The 25,188-nt window shown below is 44.9% G+C and overlaps 1 protein-coding gene across 1 annotated transcript in view; it reads left to right on the forward strand.

Moving 5' to 3' along the window:
• The window catches only part of IGSF11 (immunoglobulin superfamily member 11), a 60,208-nt gene that overhangs the window by 32,006 nt on the left and 3,014 nt on the right, over window positions 1-25,188 (forward strand). The window contains exons 3-7 of the mRNA XM_085326047.1: window positions 20,715-20,878; window positions 22,103-22,310; window positions 23,072-23,227; window positions 24,231-24,353; window positions 24,575-24,725. Of these exons, the coding sequence (XP_085182173.1) occupies window positions 20,715-20,878; window positions 22,103-22,310; window positions 23,072-23,227; window positions 24,231-24,353; window positions 24,575-24,725 (802 nt within the window). The remainder of the gene's footprint in view (window positions 1-20,714; window positions 20,879-22,102; window positions 22,311-23,071; window positions 23,228-24,230; window positions 24,354-24,574; window positions 24,726-25,188) is intronic.

The following is a 25,188-nucleotide window of genomic DNA, read 5'->3' on the forward strand; positions in this document are numbered from 1 at the left end:
TGGCCGCCTTCACTTCTGGAGCCTGTCCCTGCAGTGGTAAACCTGTAGAAATAGAGAGCTGTAGAAGGTTGAGATGACCTCAGGGCATCTTTTTAGGACACTGGTACATAGACTGTGGTGAACGGAACATAGGAAAACAGACTGTAAAAGCTGCTATATTAAACAGTAGCTCTTAACAACACCAATGGTTTCATGCAGCAGCACTCCAAAAATCAGACTGTTGGTAATGGACCAAAATTTCAGCCACCACTGATGTGGTCTGTGTGCTGCCCAGAGAAGGTCTGGCTGTAGCTGGACTGTCTCAGACAGACCTGCATCCTGTCTTTGAAAACCTCCTAAGGTAGAGGTTTCATAGCTTCCCTGGGCATGTTGTTCTAGAGCTTTGCTGATATAGCTAGAAAGTTGGCCTGAAAGTTGGCCTAAGATTTCACTTTTGTTCACTTTCAACTTTTGTTGCTAATAAAGATAATTGTTGGGGAAAAGAGAAATATATTTCCTATGCAAATTAAAARCATATTATATTTCTTTCCCTTATATCATTTTGCTATCTTTTTTTCTTTCYTATCTTTTCCTGCTCTTTGATGTATCTCCCTATCTTTATCTCATTCCCTACCTCCTACCCTCCATGGTGATCATGGTCTGCTTTCACAGGGGCAGAAAGAATTGCCTGCCATGTTTTGGGGGATCCTATTTAATCCTGCCTGCTGCCCCATTCTTGGAAGGCTCTTTTCTCTGTTATACCTTTGTGTCTGGTATGGATGAGTTTGGCTGGTCCCTGTGGAGGGTGCTATTATTTTGGGACACTTTCCAGCCAGCCAGGTGGAGTCTCTGGCCCCATCTCACTTGTCTCTTAACCTAGACAGCTGTGCACTTAGATGCTAACTTTATCACTCTTTTCTTGTAGCGTGACGATGCCCAGGGCTTTCAAATATGTTCATTAATTAACCCTCCCAGGACATATTCCCTGCTGGGTACTCTGTGTACGAATTGGGAGCTGGCAGAGGGGAAGGTGGAGGAAGGGGCATGCCTGGCGCTGGAGCATACRCTGTGAATCCTGCCACTTTGCAAGCTCATTTTAACAGTTGGTCATTCCTTAAAGCCTCAGCCCCCTGCAGAAGTCGAGAGGGCCTGGGATGCCTTGGAGGGGCAAAGAGATGCAATCAGGTTTGACAGCATTTGCACCACAAATTAAGTGCTGAGTGTTAACATTTGACACTCCAGCTCCATGGAGCTTTTGGGTAGCCCCTCACAGAGAAATCTGTCGCAAACCCAAGCATCCATAAAGCAAGGGGAAAACCACCCTGCCACCTCCTGTTTTCCACTTCTTGGAGGATGCGAAACGCTGAATCGGTGCTGCACAGCCATGTCAGCTCCAGTGAGCACCCTAACTCCATCGCCCTGGGGAGGAAGGTGCTGCTGTGGCAGGGAGCTTGCAGGCAGCCACTTCCCTCCTCTCGAACTGTGGCTTCGTGGGTGTTGCTGGGGAAGGGCAGTGTTGGCATTAGAGAGGTTTGTGAGGGTCGCTGGCAGGGCTGCAGGGAAGACTCTAGGTAAGCAGGTGCCCAAGGCTCTTCTCTCTCTGCCAGGGAAGTGCTAAGCTGTTAATCATCATTTTAGGTGTAATGGGACGGAAAAAATACTCAATCCTCTGGTTCAATTAAAAGAAAAAAATATATACCCAACCCACCCAATTATTTTGAGCCAGGGTTTATGCTTAAAGTCTAACTGAAGCTTATTTTAATTTATTAGACTCTCACTRTCTGGAAATGGCTGTTATATTCTTCATCTGTCCTGTGCAGTTATGTATTATTGTTACATGTGCTGTCTGAGCCAATGCTGTGCTCCAGCCTATCAGAAGTGGTTTCCTCCAGTGCTGTATCTTTCTGGCTTTTTGAGTTTGGAAAAGACTTTAACATCCTGTGGCATGAGAAAGATCTATATGAGTGTAGAAATGTATGTTGGTAGGTCCTACRGTAATTAAAGCTAGGAAAGTAATTGCAAAAAGCAGTCTGTGTGGTAAATATAAGCTCTGGGTGGGCAGCAGCCTTGTGCCGTTCTTGGTACATACAGCCTCACACAACACCAGCTTATCATTAAAGTTGAATTCCTTCCCTGTGGCCTGTGTTTACTGTGAACATAAATAACATCCCTGTGGAGGCCTCAATATACACTTCCTTCTGGGCTGCTGTTGTTTTAGGATTTTCCCTCTGTGGGACTAGTTTTTCTCAAAACTCTTGGTTTCTCCTGSCTAGAGACAGCTCCTACCTTTCTGTGTTTTTGCACTAGCCATTCCACATCCTGCTTAGAAATAGCCAAAATATCTGTGGCAATACTGGGCTCTTGCRCCTATGCTGCAGAGGCGTCCAGAGGACGACCTTTCCATCTCTCTATGTGGGTGCAAGTTTGAGACCATGCAGTTTTAACTCCGTGGACTCTATCTGACTGGTCATGAAGTGTATACAGTCAAATTTATTACTCTCTGGGTTTCAACAAATGTTTTTCCCAAGGTCATATTGCAGCTTGTAAATTAATGTTTTGGGTGTTTACCAATTTCAAGCAGCATGTACACCTCAGGCTATGGTTTTTGCTCCTTCCCTCAGTCTCTCTGGTTTATTTACCTGCCCTTCCTTAATACTACATGCCCAAGCTGCTGGTGAGTCAAGARGGCACTGCCCCCATTCACAGCTAGGCAAATGGAGGCAGAGAGTGAGGCTGCAGTCAGAGGTACTGTCCTGACAGCAGCTGAGATGGATGGAGAGGCTACAGGCTGCCCCTGCTCCCCTTCCCCTATCAGAGGTTACCATCATTTCAGATTGCCAGCACAACTGCATTCTGCACAACTGCACAACTGTTATTTAACCCCRTTCTGCCAGCACAACCTACATTAGAAAAAAATCTTGTTGTTACCCACTGAATAGGATCTTTCTGAAAGACCTGCATTGGAGAGTTATTACACCTGCAGTTATGCTGGTAATCTGAGTGGGAATGGACAGGAAGATGAGTAGGACRGATGCTTAGCTGCATCCCTGGAGGAATGCCACTAGAGGGGTTTTCCAGAGGTTAAGCAAGCCTCTRTAATGAATTTGAGCCTTCTGACATTAGGCCTGCTTTTCAGTTGCTTTTTATGGAGTTCGAGAAGTAGTGTGCAACCCCTGAAGGGTCTGTGCACCAAACGCTGGAAACCCCACTACCAACTGAAATAATCTTCATGTTCACACAAGTGCGTGCAACAGCCTCTCCCTCTCACAGACATGCCTTTGAACAGAGGAGAGCTGGTGTGAACATTCATAGAAGGCAAGGAAAACAGGTCAGGTGAATGCTGTCAAAGCACATTTAGGCTTATTATTCAAACAGATGTTCATGAATATTTTTTGCCATATTTACCAAGTCTTAATTGTAATCTGACTTGATAGGCACGTGAGTTTAGAAGAAGATGACTGAATATAYGGAGAAGGAGCTGGTCTGGGAGATGAACTACCAAGCTGGACTCAAGAACAGTGCACAAACATGGGCAGGTCACCTGGGCTTATTTCTCCTTGCCTTTTCTGAGTCCCAGAGGTGCTTAGATCCTGCTGGAGAACATATCTGTATCTTGAGTAGGACCAGACCATTTGTGCTAAAGACAAGCTTGTGTGCTGTATTGCATGTTCATTCTCAATTGCTGCTTTCTTTACTTTCTTCTCTTGGCAAGTATGCTACCACTTTTTTTTCCCCTCCTGCCTATCACTCCCCTGCTCCCGAGATAAGGGCACTCATCTACCCCTCTTCTATTTTTTCCCCCTCACCTTCCATAGAGAAGTTGTCAAAACTTTCTCTGGCAGGGCCAGTCCTGCTGAGCCAGGGCTCAGTGAAGCACTGGTGTCACCGACTGAGCACAGTGACTTCAYTGCCTAGTGAATTAGAAGAAAATCTGGGAAAGAAGCCAAAGCTTGATTTTACCCTAGAGATTATTATTACTGCCATTAGCAAATATGGCGGGAAAAGTTATAATAAACAAGGGCTTATCATACAATTTGTATGTGCTTAATCTCTTTTTCTTTCTTTTTCTCCTTGCTGACAAGTACCTCTTTAAAGCTTGGGATGGATTGGGTCATTTTTGCTAGGAGTTTGGTAACATTGGGGTTGTTCTTTGCATGAGGGGGCAGAGCATAATCAGTCCCACACAACACCTTTTGCACAGCAGGCAGCAGGCAGGACTGAAAATGCRAGGTCCTCCCCTCTGATGGCATTTGGGGGGGGGGTGGAGAGGCATTGGCACGTCCTTGAAGGGGGGGGGAACATCCCCTCCGAGAGCTGTGCTCACTGCCCATGCATCCTGCTTGCCCGTGCCCCTGCTGCCGCCCTCTGCGCGGATGGCGGGAGGCGCGTGGGCAATGCTGCTTTTGGCTGGCACAGTGGTTCAGTTGGCATGGCCCCAGCTGGCTGCAGGTTAAGGCAGCCTCGAGGGACAGGCTCAGGTGAAGGAGCTGGACTGTAATGAGCCTGTGAGTAGAGGAGAGGGGGTAGGAGAGACCGAGCTTCGTGATGGTAACTGCTAGYGTGTCTGCTTCATAAAAAATGTCAAAGGGATGCTTAAAAAGAAATTTTACCCCTYTTTTCCTGTCAATAAATGACATGGYGCGAGCCAAAAACATCCTGCCCAGCCTGTTGCAGCTCGTTGCTGCTATAAGACTGTAGCAGGTAAGCATGCAAATGGCCGCAAAGAAAACTGGTAGAAATATCCAACACCTCCAGACATCTGCATATGCTACCTGCCTTTTTCATGCTCCCTTCCCAGAAACAGAATGGGAAAAACAGCAGCRTTTGAAAGTAAGAAGCAAGCACTGAGGGCTCAGCCTAAGCGCCCCATGTTTCTATGTAAGAAGCTTTGTAGCAAGATCACATATGATGGTTTGAGAACTATTATTTTTTCCTTGATGCAAAATAGTATGGTTAGTCCTTTGATAAAGATCAAAAAGCACCAGTCAGTTGTCACAACTTAGGTTGCATCTTGCATGGATGCTTCTTTCTCTTGACATGCTACAGATTGTGCATCCCACATCAGTTTGTTAAAATTGACGTGTTTGCAGGCACTAGCAAACGTAGCATTGGGATAGGCCTGCTCAGTTTGGCCTGAGGCCTTTCCAGGTATTGCCAGACACTCATACCAATGTTGGTTGGGGCATGTGATTTTTTTTTTGATGCCTATGGGTAGGATCTGTTTCAAAAAGACACAACTGGGCAGGTTGAGTCAAGCAGTGACTTGGCACCACTGCTAAGCCCTGCTGTACAGGGAAGTGTTGTTTTGAGGCATCCCAGTCATTACAACCAGGACAGGATTGTGTGCCAGGCCAGGATTTCCTCCCCTGGACTACAGAGTGAGTGGCAGTACTTTGAAACAGGACCCTGAAGCCTCCTAAGCAAGCCTTTCCCAGCTCTTGGAAACCACAACAAGGCTTATCTGAGCTAAAAGGATAAAGGGAGAAAGCAGCCAGTACCTGCTCTTTGCTTCAGAAGGAAGGAAAGAGAGCGGAGAGACTTCCTTATGCAAAGCACCACAGATCTGAGCTTTTAATAATGCAGTGGGCTTGTAAATGTTCCAAAYGATGAGATTTTTTGAATGAATTTTTAATCTAGGGTTTAACATTAAAGATTAACATATGCATTTTGAATTTCAAAAAGGGAATTTACCCCCAAAAGGCTCAGAGTTGCTTGAGTGGGCTGCTTCTTATGCTTTTGTTTTATTTCACWTTTTTTCTGGGTGCAATAAAGCAGAAAAAAAAGGAGGGGGAATCCAGCATCAAGGCTCTGCTTGATGAATTTTCACTGTTAAACCAGTGTCCGATCTGATTCTTTCATATTAATGTTGCTTTGTGTGCTCTTAGATTTGGCAGGAGTGGCAACATCTGTGTGAAAAACTAAGCCAGCTGTGCAGAAAAAAAGTCTTCCTTAGTGATCTAGAGCAGTTGTGTAGTTGGGTACAAGSGCACATGCAACCCTCTGCATGTGTTATGGAGGGAAAATTTGCTGTTGTCCTGAGACTTTAAAAGACAAGGGAAGCCAGTAGCAGCTTTATGTTTGTCAAAGTTAGCAGCTCCTGTAAAAGGGAATTCAGAGCGTCAAGGGAAGGGGAGGAAGAGAGGGCAAGGATTAAATTGGAGAGTGCTGCAAGTTTTGTTTACCCTAGGTTWACTCTCAGGACTTGACGTCAGAAASTAAGGTAGTAAGGAGGAAAGTACAATAGCAGCAGCAGCTGCGTTCACTGAAAGACTCCTTCTTGCATTTCACAAATGCTATGAAGAGCTTCATGCTTTCTGAGAACACCTTAAAAGCTTTGAAGCACTCTTGTGAGTGTCTGATGCTTCTGTAAGTGCCTCCTCAGCCCCAAGGAGCCAGTTCTGGTCTGCTTTTGGACAGGGCCTCTTGCCAAAAGTTTTTGTTCTGGACAGGGTTATTCCTGTCAGCCTCCAACAGAGCTGAACATAGTGAACTTCCTTTTCTTTTCTTTTTTTTTTTTTTTTTTATAACAAATGTGAGGGTTAATTTGAAATCAATACAAATACTTGGCACAGTGGTGGGGAGCGTGATTAATAGGCAGAGCAAGGCCCATGAATCAGATGACAAAGTCCTAGTCTTGTCTCACCATTGACCTGCTGTGCAGTATTTGGGTGAGTTATACCCTCTCTCCAGCTCAGTTCTCCTCACTACAAAATGAAGGATCTCTGTATTGCCTCAGTGATAATGCCTTTTAGAGCCATCAGAGAAACTTTCTGCCTGCGAGCTTTCCCAGAATGGCTTTGGAGGCTGGACACTTGCCTAGAGGGCAGGAGGGCTGGGGCTGTCAAAGGTGCGAGGCACCCATGAACACTGCTGGAGAGGGGGATGCTCAGAGTTTGTGCAAAGTCAGGCGCAAAGATCTCAGCTTGGGCACTCAGAGCTGCAGATGCCTCCAGTCCAGGTGCACTTTGAAYAGGGAGAGCCTCTCAGCTTTAGCACTGGTTTCTTTTTGAGCCCAGTGTTGGCAAGTGCCGGTATGGGCCTGCAGCAGATGGACAGCATGGCTGCTTTAACCTTGCTATGCATATTTTATATGGGTTGTGCTGCCGCTGTGTGTGAGGGGGATGATTAGGCCTGGAGAGGGGGGAACTGATTTATATGGTGCAGCAAGCCTTGCTCCAAGGTGCCGAGCTCCCTGACTGGGTGGTGGGGAGCATGGCATTCCTAGAGATGGAGAGCGAGGAGGAAGACTCACTCTGAGAAAGGACAGCGTAATCCTGAGGAAGATGTGTTACTGTTGCTTACTTTGAAAACGTCTGATCCTGACACTTGCACAACATCAAGGCCAAACTTCACATGGAAACATCGACAGCTCCTGAACTCCCAACTGTTTCCATGTAACTGATAACAAACTAGGCATCTATTCCATGGAAATGCTCATGCATCCTCTTCGTTTYGCTTCACATCAGAATGAAAGTTCGTATTTTCTTAGTGGCAGGAACAAAATCAGGGAAAATATCTATTCTTAAGAGATTTGGTTCACAGGCTGTTGAAAGGTCATAGTGTATTAAGTATGTATGTGCCTGTATAACATGGTACCATTACAGAATAAAAATATATGAAGTCAGATTTTATGCAATATCTAAACATACAGCAAAAGTTTAAATGGATTGAAATAAAGTGTTTTTACATTATTGAACTGAAGTRTGCCAATGTTACCATAATTAAATGGAAAAGTCAAAGCAATTCATTTAGTTTTCACTCACTGAAAATGTCATCAAAGCTGATATTCTTACAACCTATTCTGATTTTAATGAAAACTCTTTTTTTTTCCCCCAGTGGAAAATTGTCCTTTTACAACCTCTTTCACACAGCTCAACTCATAATCTGAAACATTCAATTATTGACCTGACACTTGCCAGATCAGAAGACAAATTTGGTTTTTCCTTTCCTTTCAATTGTATATGAAAAAGACTTTGCATTTTTTTTTGTTTCTTTATTGTTTGTTTGTTTTTAATAATTTTAATAATTTTACATCTGAAGTAGTTGGGGGTGAATAAAGTTTCAGATTTGGAGTTTGATGGCTTTAAGAGATGGAAAAAATGTGCTTTGTGACTGCGTGATTCTTTTTTTCTTTTTCTTCACTCTTTATGAGGCTTGGTTCTAGCATCCTTTATAAACCAGGGAATTTGCACTGTGAATGTGTACGTTCTCACTTAAAGGCTCTCTCTCTCGTACCAATGGGCCACAGGGGTTTTCTTGTCAAAATGGATGCAAATGTGATTAGACCCTTAAGCCCTATTTAGCAAGATACTTAAGCATGTGCTTAATTTTAAAACATTAAGTCTAATTCCAGTAACTTAATTGCCTTCAGTAGAATTGCTAGAGTGTATCATATTAGCCAGGGGCACCAGTATCTGGCTAAGTGGCCCCTGCTCCATGTGGGCACTCTGTTGGCTATGTAAGAGGCAGAATAAGTGAAGCGGGACTCATGACCCAGTCACAGAGCAGTGAAATGCTTAGGGGAGCTAAAAGGCACAGCACAYACAGGAAAACATCCGCCAAATTTCCTCTCACTTGCAAAGCTTGTGTACTCCATAGGATGAAGGCATTTTATCCAAGTAACACAAAACTGGGATGGAAAGTGGATATCCAACTTGTTGGCATTGCTTTAGCTAAAGGTTGTGGGTTGCTGGACCAGATTGTATAAGAACTTGATTCTCTTCCTGGCTATAGTCCTCTAACTTCAAGGAGAATAGGCTCAGTCTATAAATAAAAACATTTTCTGCAGAAGTGGCTAGCTCCTGTCTCTGCAGAGATTCCTTTTATTTTAAATTATTTCATTTTAGCAGACTAACATGTGATAACTCCAGGTCCACTGCTGTTTATACTATATAAATAAAAATTGTTCTTAGGAACTTTCAACAAATATAAACAAGGCCACCTGGGACACCCTGAGGATCCCTGATGATGATGGCAGTGTCTGTGGGGAGTAGCCAGGCAGGAGCAATTGTCCATGTCCCTGCAGCTTCACCCAACCTGAGCCTAGTAGGGCAGGTGCCTTCAGGCCTCCTAGTCCCTTTTCTGTCCATCACCCTCTGCTCTTCTTCCTCTTAATGCTTTGGGTAAAAGCAGTTGAACTGTAGGTAATGAGGATTTGTACAAGGGACAGACTCAATGGTGGTTGTGTCAGGGTAGCTGAAAAAGCCATCTCCTCTCAAGATGTGAGGAGGAGCTGTGAGGTYCCAGTAGTGCCTGTTCTGGGAGGACTAGGGGAAGTTGTTGTGGGGGAATGTGTGGTCTTCAGCTCTCTGTTTCTGGAGGTTTGAGAGGTAGGTCCATCCTGGAGGCTTTAAATATTAGGTATGAGTTTGCAGTCTCTGTGCTTCAACAGCATTTGTCCTGTGATGGAGACAGGAGGTGGAGGGGAACAGATATTAAATCTATCATTGCATTCAGGGAGGCATTTATGAGCAGTGTTTAAAAGTCACTGATGAACCAGTTCTGCCTCCCCCTTCTCCACCTCTTTTCCTTTTCAGCTGCACCACTTCTGCTCCTGCCTTTCTGCACCGCGTGCAAGCTGTATATTCCAGCCTGCCCACCCATTCATCTCACTTTTCTAGTGCCAGCTCCCTTTATCAGGCCTTAAATTTATTCTTTATAGGTTCAGTCCTTCCTACCCAATATACCACTGAACACATATAAGCCTCAAGTTGTTTTCCCTTATTAAGCAGTTTGTCACTATGTGTGTGTGTGTGTGTTTTTTTTTTTTTTAACTAGGAGAGAAGGAAGAAATTTATTCTTTTGACCATAAATCATTTACAAAGCTGCTGGGCCGTTAATGTATTTTTTATGGCTCGGCAAACAGAAAATAGGAGTGAGTGTCTTAGTAGAGCTTTGCAGACCTGTTTTAATTTCCTCTTCCTTACTCTGACTCTCTGCTTCCCAGTCCTGGGAGCAGATACATTTCTCTTGCAGAGGCACCAGTGGATGCCTCCTCCTGAAGGAGGCCACTTTGCTGTGTCAGCAATGTCACATGCTGTTGCCAGCACTTGGCACTGATCTGCAGTGCAACACATCTCTGCTGACTGGGCTGTGCTGGGAGAATATTAGCAAGGAAGTGGGATGAGGAGGGGGGGAATTCAAGGCTATTTTTGCTTTTAGATCCTGGGAAGAGCTTTAATTAGACTCCTGCTTTGGGGTAAGCAAATTTCATACAGCTCACATCTCATCGCAGACAGTGCCTGTACTTTGCATGCTGTGGGCTAGACTAGCTTCAGGTGTGGTTAGATACCCATGAGGATGCCTGGGGAGACTCAAGGGCAGTGGCTGGCCATGCTAGAGGGTAGCTCCTGAGAGGTTTTTCAACCTGCTTCAGGAAAAAGGCAGCCAGTTTGTGCCTTAGCTACTCTCAGTCACCTTTATGCCTTTCCCCTATTTTAGGAAAAAATAGATAAAAATCTTTGCTGTAAAGGGTATCTGTTACTTTTTGATGTGTTTTGACAGGCAATTAAGTTGTGCAAAGTTCTTGTTGTCATCTGAGCTAGATGAATGGGAAAGAATGGGAAACAGCTCAGAGCTGTTGTTGCCAGCTCTTTGCTAACTCARGCAGAGGTTCCCACATTAGATATATTTTTTACAGACTTTTGTCAAGTTTTAGTTCCCAAGTCACATCAGCTGAAGACTGTGGGGGTGCAGTTCACTGAGTAGTTACTCAGTTGGCGACCGTCATTTAAAATATTCCCATTCCTACATGTTCATTACTGTTGGACGATGAGTCCACTATAACACTCAACAGAACAGGATAGTGTGTCAGCCACCCGGATTTTCCCATTCACAGCAAAGCAGATTTGTCTGTCCTYATACCTTCCTCAGCAGGAATGCCTGGCTGTGAGATGGATGCATATCTTCCTTTCTGCTTTCTCTGATTTAGGGGCAAAAACCTTTTGCTAAGAGACAGAGCAAACAGCAGAGGATGATAACATCTTAAGTTACTGCAGCAGGATTCCCCAGAACTGATCTGTCACAATATTGGAGAAGGGGCTGTGTTTGCAAGTCTCAGCTGTGTAAAAGACAAACAACAGAGAGACATCTTTTTGTGCCCAGCTACACCTTTCTCCTTGCCTGTGCCTCCAGTTTGGAAAACACTGCTCTGTGCATCTCTAGAGGACTTAGGAGGGGAAAGAAATGTGTAACACCCTGTCACAAGGACTCTGTTTGTACTTCAGATATGCTGCCTATGTGTGGCCTTTACCATCTCATGTAGGCAAATGGGATGCCTGTCCTTTGCCCACTAGAGTCCTGGGGCATGGGCCATAGATGTCCCCTGTGCAAGGCACAGCCAGGAATGGGCAGAGTTGGCCCCAGATGGTCCAACAGACTAAGCTGAATTAGGCATTCCCACCCCTCCCCTCTCTCAAATGGGGGGAGAATTGAGTGAGCACTTGAGTGAGTTCCTGCGCCCCTCTGTGTCCCCTCTGGTCCTGCTCATCTGCTAAAGTGAAACAGCCCCCAATCTCAATACTGCAGCTGCTCCTCGAGTCCTCTGCAAATGCTGTGAAGACTGCCAGCTCAGATCACAGTGCTCTCTGTTTCCAGCCAATGCCGCATGCATCAGGGGGAAGCGTTAAACCTTCCATAATGTACCTAATTGTGCAACACTATACCACAGAGAGGGGATTAACATATGCCCCAGTGCATGGCGATTGATTGGTTTTATCCCGGCTAATGTCATTTTAGATGCTATTTTTGCTGCTCTCTATGTTACTTCCTATCTTGCTATAATATAGTGCAACTGTTTTTGTTTTTATCACTAACTTGCATGCACCRTGCAACCTAGGCAGCAGAGATGCAAGGCAACTGTCCCAGCTAGCAGGAGTTACAAAGGACCTAGCAGTTACAGTCAAATTAGGTAGAGTTACAGGAAAGAAACCAGTACTGGGAGCACAACAGGAGTCCAGAATTGGAAAGGACCATTTGGGTCATTGGGCCCCTGCTGTTACCAGGGCATCTGTAAACCAAACTTGTGTCCTTGTGCCTACTTTGAGGGTGTTAGTAAGCTACTCTAGCAGTACACTCACCCGTCAAAAATCTTCTGCATTTTAAGACTGTGATTAATTAAACACAAGCATTAAGATCTGTTGGAAGGGTACTGTTCAGGTTATAGCAGAATATAGATCACAGCAGAATGTGATCCCTGCTACACTGAAAACATAGATATCTTTGATTTCCCTAGCAAGTTTGAATGCTCAAGTGCTGAGCAAATCAAACCCCTGAGGTGTAAACCTGAGCAAATGAAGATCTCACACTAATGGGGACCCTCTGAGGACACCTGGATCTGGAGCAAGACCTCCTTCTGCCTGGAGCACGCAGAAATGGAAAAGGAATCAAATTCCTCAGAGTGGCATTCAGCTGCATGTGTTATGAGAGCCCCTTTTCTCCCACTGCAAGAGTTAGTCCTGCATGTACAGGATATCCTGTGGATATACAGCATGTAGCATGTACAGCTAACATTTTCTTGCTTTTTTTTTTTTGGTACTAAAGTCCAATTTCCACCTCCACTACAGCTGCAGCTTGGGGAGGTCAGGGGCAGGGAGATATGCTCCATGTTATCTCAGATAGCTGTTTGAGATTCTCATCCCAGCTGACCTGCAGAGAAAGACCTATTTATAAAGGGGAAGGTGGTAGGGGTAGTAGTAATTGCTATTTGCAAGGCCACTAGCTGAGTCTGGAAGAGGGGGTCAGCTGCAAGTTTTGTTGTTAYCTTCTTGTCTAGTACAGATGAGATCATAAATGACAAAGGAGGAGGGTCAGCACAGATTTACAGGGAGCCAAGGTCTCTGATCAGCTGCTGGAGTGCTTGGCAGAAAATGTCATAGGGCTGGAGTTCAAGACCCCAGCACTGGGATTCCTCACTAGATTAGTATCTCCTAACCCACATATCCTGTGAGGTGGGTAGCACTCCCTAGATTGCTTTTAGTAGGGGGCAGATAGATCTTGCCTATTCGGGAATCTCAATGCTGGAGAGGTTGCTAGATGCCACCACTCCTTCCTGATGATTTCTTTAGAGATAAAGGTGCTTCGAAGTTAACCTGGTTTTTGACCTGGTTTAACAGAGAGAGAAACRCTGTATTGACCTGAGAACGTAACCTGAAACGTTAGTATCTCTGTGTTGCAGAGTTCTTGCTCTAAAATTGTGCTAGATGTGAGGGTTTTTCTGCTCTTAGTTCCAGTTTGTCCTGCAGAGCCAGGTGGCTATGTCACAGGTAGGTGACATAGATTTGAAAATTATTTTCCCCATGCACTATCAGGTTACTATTGCATTGTTGGATCTGTGAACCGGAAAGAATGAATATGGGCCTTTTTTAGGAGCATGTTGTCCCTGACCTAGTAAGAAAGGTAGGCTTAATCCCAGTAAATTAATCTCAGTCTGAGGACTGAGCTATCCAAAGTTTTAAGTAGCTGCTTCAGAGAGCAAAATGTCCAGACTCTGGCTACCTGCAACTTCTTTTTGCAGCTCTAAGCTGTATATTTGCCTGTCACCCTAGGTATCCTCATGTCACCCTAATGAGGATACTGAAGAATGTGGGGAAGTGCTGGACTGAGAGAGGGGAAGGGACCATGTCAGCAATGTGGTTTGCATGATTGAGTTGCAGAAGGACAGGGACCCAGAGGCAATGCTGGCTAGAGCCCTGATAGGTGTAAGAAAGTAGGGACCACAAAGTACTGGAACAGACTGCTAAGCTGTGCTGTGAAATACAAACATTGGAGAATCAAAGAGTAAATTTGACAAATTTCTTTTGAGGGTGGCTTAGGGAGAGTTGGTTGTGCATCAAGGAGAGATACTAGAAAATTTCTGTCCATCTTTTTTGACAGAAGTTGGTTCTCTGAGAACATTCTCCATGCTATATAACATGTGCTTACAAACTTGGATGTGGGGGCAATCCCTACAGGTGCCTCTGGACCAAAGTTTGCCTGGTCCTTGCTGTGAGCTGGCAGAAGTGCTGTAGTGCATTGAGACCCTCCATTCTATTCACTATTGCTTCCAGTTCCCGATGTGATTGTTTCCAAAGATGTCTCCACCGAACATCTTTCCCAGGGGAGTTTGTGCAAGAGCACATTGGTCCTGGGGTGCACTGTGCTGTGACAATGTGCATCTGCCCCTGATGCCTGCTCTGCAGAGTGACTTGAAGTCTGGAAGCTTCCTGAGCTGAATTTTTCTATTGGACTGGAAATAACCTAGGGTAGCTGGGCAGTAATGCAGATCGGTGCTCCTTGGGAGTGCTTACTAGTGCTGGTTCCACAAGAGGAGTGGTGTCTGTTGCAAGCTGCCTTGAGACACCAGGCTGCATAAATACTGCTTTTGGTTAGACTGACTCTGAACTAGCAAGTGTAGCACATCTGGGAGGACAGAAAGGTATGTGGCCCTTGGTGAAAATGGGCAAGACCACTACTCATGCAGCTTGCAGAGCAGCCTGTTTGGATGGTGTGACAGCTTTGGACTCACCATAGGTGCCCATCGTTTCCCTTTGTATTATCCCTGGGTGTTCTAGGCCAGTACTGGGCTTCTCCTGACCACCTTGATAAGATTGCTTCCAGGCAACATAACTGCTCCCTCGTAAGACTGAAGGGATTGTCAGCAGGGACAGCATCCCTCTTGTGTCTTTGCTGTCCTTCAGTGTTTGCAGCTGCAGATCAGGCTCCTTCGGGGGCTTTGGATGATTGCTGCACTAGCAGGTTCTGTGACTGCATCTGTTACTGTTTCCTCCAGCTGTGAGTCACTCATTCCTGGGTAGTGGGGAGTTGCTGCTGCTCAGTGTGTTGAGTCTGCAATGTACATCAGCTCCTCTGGGACAGCAGATAGACCCTTTTTTTTCTCTTCTTCAACACAGGCGGCAGCTTTGGTCCCAAACATAATGATATGAGGCAGGCCAAAGGCACAGCTACTTGAGTTTTCCTTTCATCTCAGGGAAAAGACTGCTCTGCAGTTTCTCCCTCAGCTTGCCTGAGCATTTTATTTCTGTCCTGTTGCTAGAATTTTTGAGTGACCTCATCCTTGCCTATCCAGTGAGGGACCCAAAATGTTATACTGCCAAAGGCATTTTCTCCAACACATGGTAACAGGATTGCTAATTGCATTGAGACAGGGAGAGTCACTGCCTGGGTTTTGGATGCAGCCTAATATTGCCTGAAGCCTTATTCTCATCCTCCCCTCAACTGCACACGTTTCTGTTCATTTTCCCTGGAGATCTGGAGATGCTGAATTGATGCAGCTGAGGGCTTGGGTTTTTTTTCATCCCTTTCACACTTCCTATCTCCTGTAGTGATTTTTTTTCCCCTGGCTTACCAGCACTGCAGAATGTACCTGTACCCTGGCCTCTGTTTAAGCAAAGTCATGTTATCCCAGCCTTTGCATACCACGAGTATCAGGAGATCAGCACTAGCAGSTGCTGAATGCTGCTGACTTGCTAATGGTTGTAGGGAGACTTGCAAAGCAAAGAGAGTCTTTCAGAGGGTGAAGGAGTGCAGGAGCTTGATGGTATGAATGGCTCTCCGAAGAAACCTCTATATATATTTCTGTGGTCAACACCATTAAGCTAAATATAGCTTTTTGAAGACCCTCTCTCTATTCTGTACCCCAGCCTAGACATGGTGGTACTTAGAGATGTCTCTGAGCCGTGGTTCACATGGTTGCCTCTGACAACCATGTGCTTGGGATGATCACAGAGGAAAAGCGGARGTGCCCTTAGCACAGCTTCAATAGCATAACTATAGTGCTTCAAGAAGGCACAACCCACCCCAGCCTCCTGGGCCTGTGGTCTGTGACTAGCTGCCAAAACAGTGATAGGGACTGGTGATTCTGTATCAGCTGTTCATGTTATAGTCTGCATACTAATGCGAGCTGATCTTAATGGAAGTCCTCATTTTGTTGAATTGACTGTCAGCTGAGGTGATTTGCAGGGAAAGACATGCCAGGTGTGAGGCTGGGCCCTACATGCTTGTGTCTTGTTATATGAGCTGTCCGCATTGATTCCTTCATGGGTGCTGGAGATAGCTCAGTGTGCTACTTGGAAAGCCAAGAGTGTCCCATTAGAAATGAAATCAGTGAGGTGTTGCCATAGTGCTTACTTGGTCCTGGGAATATAAAGAACCTTTAAAAGAGCCTCTGTAGTCAAAAAGTCATTCTGCTGGCTAGTTCCCTGATAGAGGAACACAAAAATGGAGCATATATTCTATTATTGATGGAAGCTTGCTGCATCAGGATCAAAGGAGAAAGCCACTTGCAGAATCAAGCTAAGATCAAAGAGTCCTATGCATAGGGAGGGCCCATTCCTCCTTCTGCTGACAGCAGTGCTACCCTACTCTAGCTTCAGGCATGCTGCTTACAGCAATGCTTAATTAGGCATCTAAGTAAGGCAGAGATTGTGCATACAGGAGAGGGTGTACTGGCCACTGTAATCTAAAGCTAGCAGGAGATTTCAGCATGATTGATTCTTGTTGCCTCTCACAAGTCATTAAACATCTCTGAATGCTTAGAGAAGATTTGTTTGGTATACCTTTGCAAAAGGAGGGCCTTTACTACATCTTTTGCTTGATTTTCTGACCTCTTCTGTGTAATTTGACTTACTAAGCTGGGATGTGTGTGTATGCGTGTATCTATATTTGCATTTGTGTGTACCCAGGGGGATTCAAGTCCTCATTCCTTAGGCTGCACTGAAAAATCCTTATCCCAGTAGTTATGCTAAATTTGAAAATTCTTCCTCCCTTTCTACCCCGCCTCCCTCCTTTTGTGTTAACAAAAAGCCACATTTTTACAACTCTTAATTTTGAGTTGTTTAACCATGTAACATTTGATTGAATTTTCCTACCCTGTGTTTTCCTATTCATACAGGAAATATGTTTTGTATTTGTTTTTATGTGCATCCACCTGTGTTTTGAGACATTAGTATTGGTGTGTAAGGATGTAGTCATGTAGATCCTTGCTTTGGTAGACATATGCACATGTAACCATGTTACAATATTTTCTAGTCATCTGAGATGAAAGAAGAGGGGGTGCAGCCTGTGAAGAGGATTTGATCTTTGCTCTTTCAGCTGTCTCCTTGGGTCAGGAGTTGCACTGTAGTAATGATCTCCACCTCCAGTATTTTATTAACACACCAGACTGTTTATGCTGATGGAGGAGGACTTTGCCTGCGTTTGGTCTCCCAGCTCCCCTGTCATCTTGGTTAAGTTWATTTGTCAGAAGTGGTTGTGTTTGTTTTCCCCAGCTGTAGCCCTGCAGGTGCCACTTAGTTTAGCAAAATGAGTCCTTGTCTTTAAGTGCAGCCTGTCTCGTGGGCATCCCAGGCCAAAGAGCAGCTGACACACACTGGGATGCATGTGGCAAAGGCAAATCTAAGGAGCTGGCTTGTGCAGTGGTTTAACAARGTGGGGAGAGGGGAGTATGTCCTGCAGATCCGGGTTCAACGCTGCTCCCTCAGCAAGAGAAGTGCCTGGGGAACTTGGTTCTTTCTTAGTGTCCCCTCACAGAAACCACTCCATGACATTCAAATTAAAAAGGATGTTGTGGTGCTTTGAAAGGGGGAGGACATTATGGAGCCAGGGTGATAGAGGGGCTGCAGAGCAAGAGTGGGGCACTAGCAGAGCTGATAGGGATCATAAGGAGAGTGACAGAACAAGAGCCCCGTTCCTCCACTTGCTTTCAGAGCAAACAGGTCTTTCATGGTTATTTTATTTAATAACAGTGCTGTGATCAGTTTTTCTCCCTTGAATGCTTGTTTTTCCAAGTTAGGCTCAGTTCCAGAGCGAAAAAAGTATTATATGTTCTCTTTCATTTTTTTAGAGTTGTTCATAAGCATATTGGAAAATTCTCAAATGTGTTGAAAATCATTTTCACAGTGAAGTAATTATGCATGTTCTATTTTAGTATTTTTATTATTCTGCAGGATGTTTACAGTCAACTAATAGCAAATATTAGGACTAATGACAAAGTAGTTATGTAGGAAAATCACATCATCTTGATGTCTGTTTGACTGACATAACTAACCCTGCAGTGCAAAATGCAAACACCATATTTTCAGCAAAGTTGCTCTTAGTGAATACTCACACTCAAGTATCACTTTTCTTGAATGGAAAGAGTTTGATGAGTGGGTGTTTCTTAGAGGGGRGTATGGAGGTTTGAAGGGATGGGGCTGAAGAATGTATGTTGCTATTACAAATCTGATGAATACTTGGAGGGCTGGTTTTCATCTCATGGGATGGAACTTGTTAAACTGACACTGAACATCTCAGAAGAACTGTCTGCTGCATATTAAAGGGAGAGCTTAATCCAAAGCTCCAAGAAATGTCCAAATTATTATGACTGCCTGCACACAGTTTAGCACATGGATGGTAGTAGACTGGCTGAGTAGTCATGCCAAGATAGCTTTCAGAGTTAGGCCAGCAGAAAAGACAACCCCTTGTCAGGGTTGTATTCAGTAAGAGCCATCTCCAAAGCTGACACAAGTCACTTCTGGTTTTTGGCTATTGCCACTGCTTGACCAGCCATAAAAAAATTAGGAGTCCAAAACCACTCTCAGTCTGCTGACCACAGTAGCAACTGAAAGGCAGATGCCTTGTAATAAAGGTCGTGCTTATTACTGGCCCTTCAAATTATTTCCTTCCGCTTGCTGCTGACAGCCCTTCATAGGAGATTGATGGATTAAGCTTTCACCAGCTGTTCCTTCTCCAGGCACCTAATTCTCTCAGATATTAGGATGAAAGCTGAATTGGTTCACTGGAAAGTTCCAAAATGTATATTTTCAAATATTTTTGAGTACTGCATCCAGTTCTGGGCTCCCCAGTAGAAGAGAGGCATGGAGCTACTGGAGAGAGTCCAGCGTAGGGCTACAAAGATGGTCAGAGGGCTGGAGCACCTGCCTTATGAGGAAAGGCTGCAAGAGCTGGGCCTCTTTAGCCTGGGGAAGAGAAGACTGAGGGGGGGGTCTTATCAATGTGTACAAGTATCTGAAGGGAAGATGTCAAGGGGATGGGGCTAAACTCTTTTCAGTTGTCCCATGTGACAGGACAAGAGCCAATGGGCACAAACTGAACCACAGGAAGTTCCGCCTGAACGTGAGGAGGAATTTCTTCMCTGTGAGAGTGACGGAGCACTGGCACAGGTTGCCTAGAGAGGTTGTGGAGTCTCCTTCTCTGGAGATATTCAAGGCCTKCCTGGATGCAACCCTGTCTAACATGCTCTAGGTGACCCTGCTTGAGCAGGGAGGTTGGACTAGATGACCTCCAGAGGTCCCTTCCAAGCTTACCAATTCTGTGATTCTGTAAATAAGTTCCAGAACTGAGAGTACAGTCTGATTTAAGGTTTTCTGCAAAGAAAGAAGCTCATGCCTTGCACTTGAAGAGATTGAAAGTGACATTTTGTTTGGCTCTGTTTTCAAGCATTTCTGAGCCTCCTCAAACTACCTGGAGCCTTGAAGCCTGCAAAACAGGTGTGAGATAAGAAGGAGGGGAGAGATCTGGAAAGTTCAGAGCAGGTTGCTGAGGAGCTGCAAGATCTTTGGGTATCCCAGCTCCAGAGCAGTCTGTGCAAATGCAAGAAAACAGCATAGGCTGCTTAGATGCTGAAGATCACTCAACTTTTTCTCTGAAAAGAGCCTGTTCAATTTCTTCATAATTTAGCTAGAAACCTGTTTTCATGGAGTGCTTCAGTTTCAACAAATCAGTGTCTCCTAGCAGTCCTTCCTGGGGACAGCAAGTAAATAGGGCGGTCCACAGATTACACCTGGRCGCTGTCGATATTCTCATATTGCCTCAGAGCTTGAACACTCCCTACCATCTCCTCAAGCAGCCTCCCACATGCATTGAACAAGAAGGCAACGAACGGGCATTTAGAGATATGTCTGGAGTCAACATTTAGAGATGTGTTTGGAGTGATTTAACGAATTTTGATGCTACTCAGAATGGTGGTGATTGGTTAGTTTTATTTGATGAGATTTTGGCTGTAGGTACAGAGATTTTTCCGTATGTGACTTGCAGTCTAAACATTGCAGCCTTGAGCTGCTGCACTAGGAAGTTTACACTTACCAGGCTTTGTACCCTGTTTAGCCTCTGTGGAATGCAAATAAGCAAATGGCAGAAATGCTGGAAAATAAGTTAGATTTGATCAGATCTTCTACTATCAGTAGCCATTTTTTTCCAGCTATAAAGAAATATCTGGCCTGGAAAAGATTTAGGTTTTTAACCCTTTAAATTGAAAATAGCATGAAAATGTTCCTGTTCACACTAGATTTTGTGAGGAACAGAAGTGGGGGGAGAACTATATGCCTTCATTAAAAATATGCATTCTTTCTTCTTAACCTGTGGTGAAGCTTTCAGAATACAGTTTCTTTTTCTGCTTCAGTGATGCTGGGTATCATTAAGATTGATGGGTTTGAAAACATATTTCATTATCTCTTAGACACAGCTTGGCTGCTCATATAGCTCCTTCTGTCTCAAAAACAAAACCTGTTGTTTTCAGAGGGTCTGMAGTTAAGAGTGCTCTCACTTAAAGGGGCAGTCTGCCCACATTTGGAAAGGGTCTGCACAAGAACAGCCTGATCTTTCTGAGGGAGCAGTGTATTTATTTATAGCCTGAAGTCATTAATAAGGGACAGTTTCATAACAACAAGATGCTGCTGTCATGAATTGCATATGTGGGGGGCCACCTGAAATGCTTGAACAAGATATCCTTCTCTTTCCAGGTCTGGTGTGTCCTCTAGAAGTAACAGTCAGTTCAGGGAGTATCCAGGTTGCCCGGGGCCAGACAGCGGTATTGCCCTGCACCTTCACCACAAATGCTGCTCTCACTAACCTTAATGTCATCTGGATGGTCATTCCTCTCTCTAACGCCAACCAGCCTGAACAGGTAGGTCCTTTCTCACTGGTGCGTGGAGTTTTGGCAGGCTTTTCTTTTCCTCACCCTTTTGTCACTGATCTAGATGGAGTCTTTGTACAAAGCTGAGCCTCTGGTTCCCAGAATATTCCTTTCCTTGATGAACGTGCCATGCACATCTTATGATTTTGATTTTCCAGTGCTTTGTTAATTGATGGTGCATATTGTGTCCTTAGCTTCCTTGGTTGGATTTGTGGCTGGGCAGGTGTATAGGATACTGTTTGGCTGCTCTGGACCTCTGGTGGTTTGTATTCAAAGGGCCACTAGAGGTATAATCCAGCTTTTTGTGCAGTGCAAATGGGATTTGGAGGATATGGAAGCAGCAGCTGACKTGACCCCTTAAACTTTTGAAATTTGTGCAAACCCCTCCCAGAACACATGGTATCTTATAGTCCAGTCTTCCCTTTTAAATGTTGGTAGCTTGTTGCTTATGAAAGATCATTCTTTGAACATTATCAAATGAAGGAGTACCATGRTGGATGCCAGAATCAAAACCTGAGAGGTGTTCGCCTGTTTTCTGCCCACATACTCAGACAGCAGAAGAAAGYCATTGTTCTGAAATGCATCTGTCTAAGGTCACCATGTACCCATCATGTTTGCAGTSAGTTGTGAGAGCCAGTGTCCCTCACTGAAGAGTACTTGCTCCTCAGGGACTTGGTCTGCATACCTCCATGTAAGCTGTCTAGTTGGTACAGGTTGTGCAGGTTCATGGTTTGCATTACCGGTCATTCAGTTCATCCTTCATCCCAGTGATCTTCAGCAAGTAGTGTCAAATCATGGTAAGGTACTACTGGCTGAGAGCCAAGATGATACTGTCTACTGAGTGGATACTTTCCAGCAAAGTACTCACAGATCTGAGGAGAGAATCTGCCTCTCTACATCAATCTTGTACAGATGGATAATCACTATTACATGAACAGGCTGATATTGCCAAACCAATGATGCCAGAAGTCTTGAGTATCTATCTAGTCTGTTGTTTCTGTGAACGTATTTACTGATATAAAACAGGCCACTGGCTATTTTTTAAAGAAAATACCTCTCCTAAGATGAGACTACCTTGGGATACTGTTTTAAATCAATATCTGGTTATTCAGGCATCCCCTAGAAAGTGGTCCTTTCAGCTTTGGAAGCCCATATTTTGCTAGCTCTTTRCTCAGTCCTTGTAGAGTGGTATTTGAACCTTCCTTTCTCTTCTAGGTTATTCTCTACCAAGGGGGTCAGATCTTTGGTGGTGCACCCCAGTTCTATGGGAGAGTGGGGTTTGCTGTGACAATGCCAACCACCAGTGCCTCCATCTTCATCAACAATACTCAACTATCTGATACTGGCACGTAYCAGTGTTTGGTCAACAATCTTCCTGATCGAGGCGGCAGGAATATCGGAGTCATTGGACTCACTGTCTTGGGTGAGTGTACTGAAGTTATGGGGGACAGGGGAGGAAAAGGGGAAAAGGGATCCTCTGTACATGCTGGTGCCTAGCAGAGAGATATGATGGTGTGTGTATTAGAGCACGTGGATATACAGCAGGGAAGATGGGTTGACTTGTGGGTATTGTGGGAGTTTGTAGGGCATGTACCCTCATACGCAACTGGTATATCACAGAGCTGTAAAATACAGTGGGGAGAAAGCTTTTGAGGCAGGATTATGATGTGGAACTGCAAGAAGCACTTGGAGTACTAAGGGGACCATAACAGTTTTGTGCATAGCAGTGGAAGAAGAGAATGGACTTTAGGTCTTTGCTTCCTTTCGCTGTAAACAGTTAATGTTGGATGCTCCCCAGGATGTTAAATACTCCACAGTGTATGCCGTTATAGAGCTGTGAAAGCAAAACCCAACTACAGCATATTCTATTTGCAGCTTGGTTGGGTCTTGCCAACAGAATGTTCACTTTCTTTTTCTGTAGGGAGAGGTCTAAGAGAAGTGGGTCTGAACATGTCAGCAATAGTCTGCAACCTTKATAAACTGGCTAGTCAGGAATCTTTGTGAAGTGTGACCATCCAAACCTTAGAGGGTTCTTGTCTGCTGCCTCCTTTTGGGCTTTGTCTCCCTCTTACTCCCCTTCAGCTCGTGCCAATGTCCTTGCTTTCTCCAGCAGAAAAGACCTGCAACCCACTGTTTGGTCGTATTTGCTGATCTGCTGTCACTTCCCCTCTTCTCTCATTGTAGTTCCTCCTTCTGCCCCACTCTGCAGAATCCAGGGGTCCCTGGACGTGGGCAGCGATATCACACTGACCTGCAGCTCAGAAGAAGGCATCCCCCGGCCAACATACCTCTGGGAGAAACTGGACAATGTTCCCAAGTTGCCCCCAACTGCCACACAAGGTGCTCGTTCTGTTGATTTTTCCTCTTAGTTCCCAGGTGGCAGCCTGCGCTTCCCTTTGTCCAAGCTGTCAGAGGTGACACACCTCATTGAGTGTCTGCCATAATTTGCATGGTCACTTGTTTAGAACGAAGATTCCTGGAGTGTTGGAGCCTGTGGTGGACTAGGTACCCTGCAGTGGCCATTTAAACGTCCTTTTATTTGRGTAGAAAAACATGTTCCCTGCTGAGGAGCAAGAGTCTAGTCAAATGGGAGAGAGAGCGTAGTGGCCAGACGTTCACCTAAGGCTGGAGACATCAGCTGCTGACTCACCTGTATTTCAAACCAAACAAAAGACTAATAGATTGGAGAATAAGAGAAGGGAGGCAAAAATCATCCCTCTAAAATCTTGCCAGTTTTTCACACTGAGGTCACTGCTCCAGTATGTTGCTGCTGAAGCTGCCTTTCAGATGTGTGTAAAAGCAAGGCTCTGGTCAGACTAGGCTGGGTATTAGCCAGCCCCAGGTCCCACCATCAGATTTATTAGCCTAGGTGACCTGACCAAATAGTGATAGCTGTACTCCTCCCCTTTAACTTGACCTATTTTAAGAATATATAAGAATTTTAGTTTTAGATAATTCAAGAGTGAGAGAAATTTGCAGAGCAGGCGATGCAAAGCCCAGGGATGGGAGAAGCAGTGCTGCAGGGCAGGACTAAATTTGGCAAGTAGATGTGGGGATAGGGCATTGCATATCTCTTATTTCCTCATTCTTTCACGCAGTGATACAAGTCCCAAGCTTTAATTTGCAGAAACTCATCCATAAGAATAAAAAGAAGCATCTAGTATAAGCTCCTTAAAACCTAATCTTGTGTGTGTATGCACAATGCTTCCATCTCAAAGTTATTTCCTAATTTATTTATCTCTTAAGAGTCTCACACCACAGTTCTCTATTTGCTGGATTTGCCTTTTCATGGCTTTTGTGAAGGGGGGGGAGGGTTTTAAATCCTTCTTTTCTCTCTGACTAGACCAAGTCCAGGGCACTGTCACTCTCCGAAATATCAGCACTGTGTCCTCAGGTCTTTACCAATGCGTGGCYTCAAATGCCATTGGAACCAGCACTTGCCTTCTGGACCTGCAAGTCATTGCACGTAAGTATGTTGCCAAGGGAGGCTTGGCCACCTGTCTTGTGACAGTAACGTATGTAACCATGTTTGCTGTGAGCCACCAAGTGCCTGTCAGAAGATCATTGTACCCTGGAATGGGGATGTTGCCTTTGCCCTCTCCCAAGCCTTGGTAGCTTCAAATACTTATGGACAACCACAGCCCGGTCCTGACATCTTCTCCATTCTCTGTTCAATCCTCCTCCCAGCCCATCCCCGGAGCGTTGGCCTGATTGCTGGAGCGGTGGCCACAGGTGCTGTCGTGCTAGTTGTCTGCATTGTCTTGGTGGCCGTGGCGCTGTTTTACTGGAAAAATAAACACAAAGAGGAAGAAGAGGAGGAGATTCCCAATGAGATAAGGTAGGAATTAAGGAAAGCTGGTGATAGGAAACCTCTTATCTCTCAGCAAAAGCAGTGGCACAGGAAGGCATGTGGGARTTCCTTTTTGCGAATCCTGGGTGTGTTCAGTGGGGCAAGGGAACTTGTCTATATCTGTCCAGGAAAAGGCAGGAGCAAACAGATAATGGTAATGACTGATTTTGTTTCTGCTCTTACCTTTTTTGAGGGCTTTGGCCTGAAGCTGCCAGCTCTGTAGGAGCGTGACCCCACATATAGCAAGAATCCTCACCCACAGTACCAGGTAGTGATGAAGAGCTCTGGGGAGACAGGTGTGACCTTCTTCAGTGTTATAGCCGCAGTTTGTCCCTCTGGTAGCTTCTTGCAGCTTCCCTGAGCATTTGCTTCATTGGTCGCTACAGGCGCAGTTGTACTGCCTATGTAGTATTGTGGTTGTGACACCCATTGKTTTTATCCCCTAAACATG

The sequence above is a fragment of the Rhea americana genome, unplaced genomic scaffold (assembly GCF_003343005.1).
Source record: "Rhea americana isolate MKP2758 unplaced genomic scaffold, rheAme1 scaffold_126, whole genome shotgun sequence".
Classification (NCBI taxonomy): domain Eukaryota; kingdom Metazoa; phylum Chordata; class Aves; order Rheiformes; family Rheidae; genus Rhea; species Rhea americana.